The sequence below is a fragment of the Berghia stephanieae genome, chromosome 8, assembly GCF_034508935.2.
Source record: "Berghia stephanieae isolate SIO BIC M18660-M18661 chromosome 8, UCSD_Bste_1.3, whole genome shotgun sequence".
Classification (NCBI taxonomy): domain Eukaryota; kingdom Metazoa; phylum Mollusca; class Gastropoda; order Nudibranchia; family Aeolidiidae; genus Berghia; species Berghia stephanieae.
In genome coordinates this window covers 48,664,243-48,668,593 of record NC_088367.1, presented here as the reverse complement: position 1 = coordinate 48,668,593, position 4,351 = coordinate 48,664,243, and the positions used below count along the sequence as shown (strand labels likewise).

Below are 4,351 nucleotides of genomic sequence, written 5' to 3'. Positions count from 1 at the left end.
CTCTGCATTTTCTGAAAAGGGAGTAAACGTAACAAGGTATTGACGGTAAATTTGAGCTTTGAACTTTTATACAGAGCAATATCCACTAAACGTGCTCAAAGTGCTTTACAAGGGGCCCCTGGCCAACAACAACATTTAACAAGAAGGACGGGACATGAAAACTGTTAAGCGATATTACACTTTCTTTTCGGACAGAAACAACGCTGTTAACAGCCAGGTAATCATTTTACACCTGAGTACGGTGAGGGAATGTGAGTAAAGTGCCTTCTCCAAGGACTCAACTATGCGAAGAGCGAACCTCGAACCCAGGACCTTCCGATTCGACATCGAGTGTCATACCACTAGACCGCATAGCTGCACGGTAGGGCTTCTATAGGTAAAATGGTCTTCAGTTCCCTCGGCCAAATCAATTTTAACTAACACATTTGATGGTCGATATGACACTCGCCATTGATTCAGAACGTCCTGGGTTCGGGTCCTGCTCTGAGTAGCGCATAGTAAGGTCCCTGGAAAAGGCTATTGACTGACATTCTCTCACTGTACTCGGGTGTAAAATGAGTACTTGGCCGTCAACAGCGTTGCCTCTATTTGAAAATTTGTTTTTGTAATATTGCCTAGCAAGCGTCATGTCCCGTCCTACACATTATGTTGCTGTTGGTGTGGGACATTCAACTACTACAACAACTTCTTCTAAGTAGCCCTGATACATGGTCATCCAGGCCAGAACCATCATATACCACGTAGAGTGCTCCACAAATTCTTGGAGCGAATTATTAATTATCAACGTCCCTGATGACTCCAGGAACTCTGGATGAAACAATGTTGTAGGAGAAAGTGAAAAAAAGGAGATGAGAACAAATTATATATATATATATATATATATATATATATATATATATATATATATATATATATATATATATATATATATATATATATATATATGAGTGTTGGTGGGTACTCGTAGGTACGAAAGTGTTCGATAATGATGGTTAGAGCTAATATAAAATATAAATTGTCACTCACATATGGCCAAGACGTTCGTTTCTGTGGCTTTCGTCCACGTCTTCAGTCGCCATAATGTCAGAAGAAAAAAATGTATTCCATTTGAGGTACTTGTCCTTGCTTCCGTTGCGTAGTGGTGATTAGTGTTGATGTGTAGTGACATTGTTGTAGTGTGCTCTCATTGCTTATATTATGAGTGTGTGTGTTTGTGTGTGTGTGTGTGTGTGTGTGTGGGTGTGTTGTGTGTGGTGTATACATGCGGTGCTAGAAAATGCAACCTGTGCCTGACAGAGAAACTGGAAATACTATTACACAACCACAGAAACAATAGCACCTTAAACAAAAGATCAGAACAAATGACAATGTGCAGACACTCTAATAAATTCAAGCTCAAAACGCAAAAAGTCAAATAACCCTTCCCCCCTCCCCCCCCCCCCCCCCCCCCCCTTCCCGGCCCTATTATACCCCTCGGCCTCCCCCTTCCCCCCCCCCCCCCCCCCGCCTCCCCAAGCAACCACATTCCATAACAATATCATACACACACGTGTATAAACCACACACAACACCCACCCACCCACCCACCCACACACACACACACACACACACACACAAACACACACTGCAACAATGTCACTACACATCAACACTAATCACCACTACACAACGGAAGCAAGGACAAGCAGCTCAAAAGGAATACATTTTTTTCTTCGGACATTATGCCGACTGAAGACGTGGACGAAAGCCACAGAAACGAACGTCTTGGCCATATAATGTGAGTGACAGTTTATATTCTTATTATATATATATATATATATATATATATATATATATATATATATATATATATATATATATATATAATGTCGCAAACGACAAGAGCGATTTTTGAAAAGATATACCTTTAGGACTTAGAGTCAAACTAGCCGATTTCTTGGATCCGCCGAAGGAAGCCTCACATTTGATTGTTTTGGCAGGAGACGCCGCAGCTCCGGCTGTAAATTGAAATTCCTTGGATGTTTCAGCTGGTTGGTGCACCGTGTCAACCAACCATTTATAGGTCACAGCCTCGGCCGTTTCAGACTTGGTGACGTCACATAAAATTTTGACCTTTGACCCAGCCACTGGTTTTGATGAACTTACGACTTGATCAGATATCATGAGCTGTGTTTTGAGTATATCTGTACGACAAGAAAAATTTGAATGAGAGTTTAGAATAATAATAATAATGGTGGTAATAATGGTGGTAATAATGGCGATGATGATGATGATGATGATGATGATGATGATGATGATGATGATGAAGATGATGATGATGATGATGATGATGATGATGATGATGATGATGATAATTTCTGGTTAAGAATCGTATTAGAACACCTAATTCTAATATCTAAGAAAATGTATGAATTTAAAATGGTAAAATTGAATTGATAGGACTCAATACAAATATTATAACTTTCTTTCATCTCTTTGTATTTTTTAAAAAGAGTTATTTTTATCGTGTCCAGTAACACTACGAGCTTGCGAGTATGTGTTATTGCACGATAAGAATATAATGCGTTCAATAAATACAGAGAAATGAAGGAATACGTTTATTCTACCACTCCAAGTAAGATTATTAGATACTTTGTAACCAAATGGTATAGGATGGTATTAGTACTTCTATTCACCATAATTTGTATCTTTTCTCCTTCTGCTTGAATGACAATTTGACCCAAAAACTAAAAAAGTTGGATTTTTATTCATGCGCACTAAAATATTATTTATAATCGTCAATCAGCTGTCTTTTACACCTATAAAATATGTGAAAATATTCTGCAAATTTTAATTCAACGCGTTCAAAGCATTGTTCAACGAATACGTTTTTAATAAGGCATGACAGGGTTTTCCGATGGGAAAGGGTGGAATAATTTTGTTGTTGTTTTTTAGCACCACATCATAAGTAGGTCAGATATTATTATTATATTGTTATCAAATATATTATTAAATATATTTTATTTTTCTGAACCATATTTTAGTATGAACCAAGAAGAAATGGGGTGATTATTAGTGGAATTTACACGAAATAGATAAAATCTGATGTACACTTATTTTGAGGTCTGATAACTAATTTCTTATGGGGTCTCAATGTTGTAATGGAAATCTAAAATAAAATACGCAAAATATTGTCCATTACAACAATGTTAAACTAGGCCCATAAGTGTTTTTTTTTTAAATTTCAGACCTGTATATATATGTACACGTTGATAAAACTTCAAGGTCAAGTTTAACTCACTCAGCCCTAACACTGACTACATCCATAGTTTACCCGGGTTTCTTTTGTCCCATGCCTATTTATTACATTTTTATGAGACATATTATAGGCGTAGTATCAAAGCTAATGTTTTTAAGTGTTTACACGTGTGGTAGTTGAATAAAAATATCTATGCACATGCTCATTTTTAATAGTTTGTTTTTTTTCAAATTTTGAAAAGTCGCAAAAAACTCTATGATTGAGTGAGTTAATTTACTTACAAGTTGCAGTGATAGACTTTGTCTTCTGTTTTGATGCAGATCCGTCAAAGATGTATTTACACTTAATATCAGTGGCGTCAGTGTTTTTTGGCGTGTATAGAAAGGTATTGGAAACTTCTGCCTGTTTGGCGGTGTCCAGAAACCACTCAAAGGTCATCCCAGGTGTGTAGTACTTTCTTATATAAAGGAGAGAATAAAAATAATACAATGCTTCAAATCGTAGCCATCGTAAACTTATAGCCTGACAATGACCAAAGAATGACGTCAAAAAGCCAGTCTTTTGCCACAAAAGAAAACAAATTGGATTCAATAGTCTGATGTCACGCCGCCCGGCAACGGCGGCCATCTTGGTTCTAAACAAAGAAAATCATTACTTTTTATTCTTCATGCTGGCTAGAACTTTTCATATGTCTTGTGGTCAGAATGTGTAAAAGTCAAAACATGATCAAATTTATGTTTTGTTCCCTCTGGATACGCTTTTATGCCCGATAGTTTAGAGCCAGTGTTACTAAGTTACCATGCGTCATTAGGAAGGAAGTGACGTTTCGACTGTTGAAGAGTATTGTGAGTTGTATTCAATGGTTCGACCAATGAAAAAACGTGTTTCCTCGAGCTCTACTAACGACAACTCACTAAACGCTACACAAACCTAAAAAGTGACGTCAAACTGCCAGTCCAAGAGGGTTCTATTATCAGGCTATAGATAGTATGCCCTTGGCTAAGAAGTTCATAACATTGCCATCCGGAAGTATGACGGACCAACACACAAAATTATGTGTAACCATGAACTTTTATAGTGTGGATAATATCGTTTAGTGAGTATCACCGTAGT

General features: G+C 37.3%; 2 protein-coding genes across 2 annotated transcripts in view; one reads left to right on the top strand and one right to left on the bottom strand.

Annotated features, from left to right (window-relative positions):
- LOC144978802 (sialoadhesin-like) overlaps positions 1 to 4,351 on the top strand; it is a gene marked incomplete at its 5' end in the record, with an annotated part of 91,599 nt that overhangs the window by 15,622 nt on the left and 71,626 nt on the right.
- LOC144977926 (cell adhesion molecule CEACAM5-like) overlaps positions 644 to 4,351 on the bottom strand; it is a 29,625-nt gene continuing 25,917 nt past the window's right edge. The window contains exons 9-11 of the mRNA XM_078923341.1: positions 3,520 to 3,695; positions 1,905 to 2,183; positions 644 to 807 (exon numbers count right to left, since the gene is read on the bottom strand). Coding sequence (XP_078779467.1) covers positions 644 to 807; positions 1,905 to 2,183; positions 3,520 to 3,695 — 619 coding nt within the window. The remainder of the gene's footprint in view (positions 808 to 1,904; positions 2,184 to 3,519; positions 3,696 to 4,351) is intronic.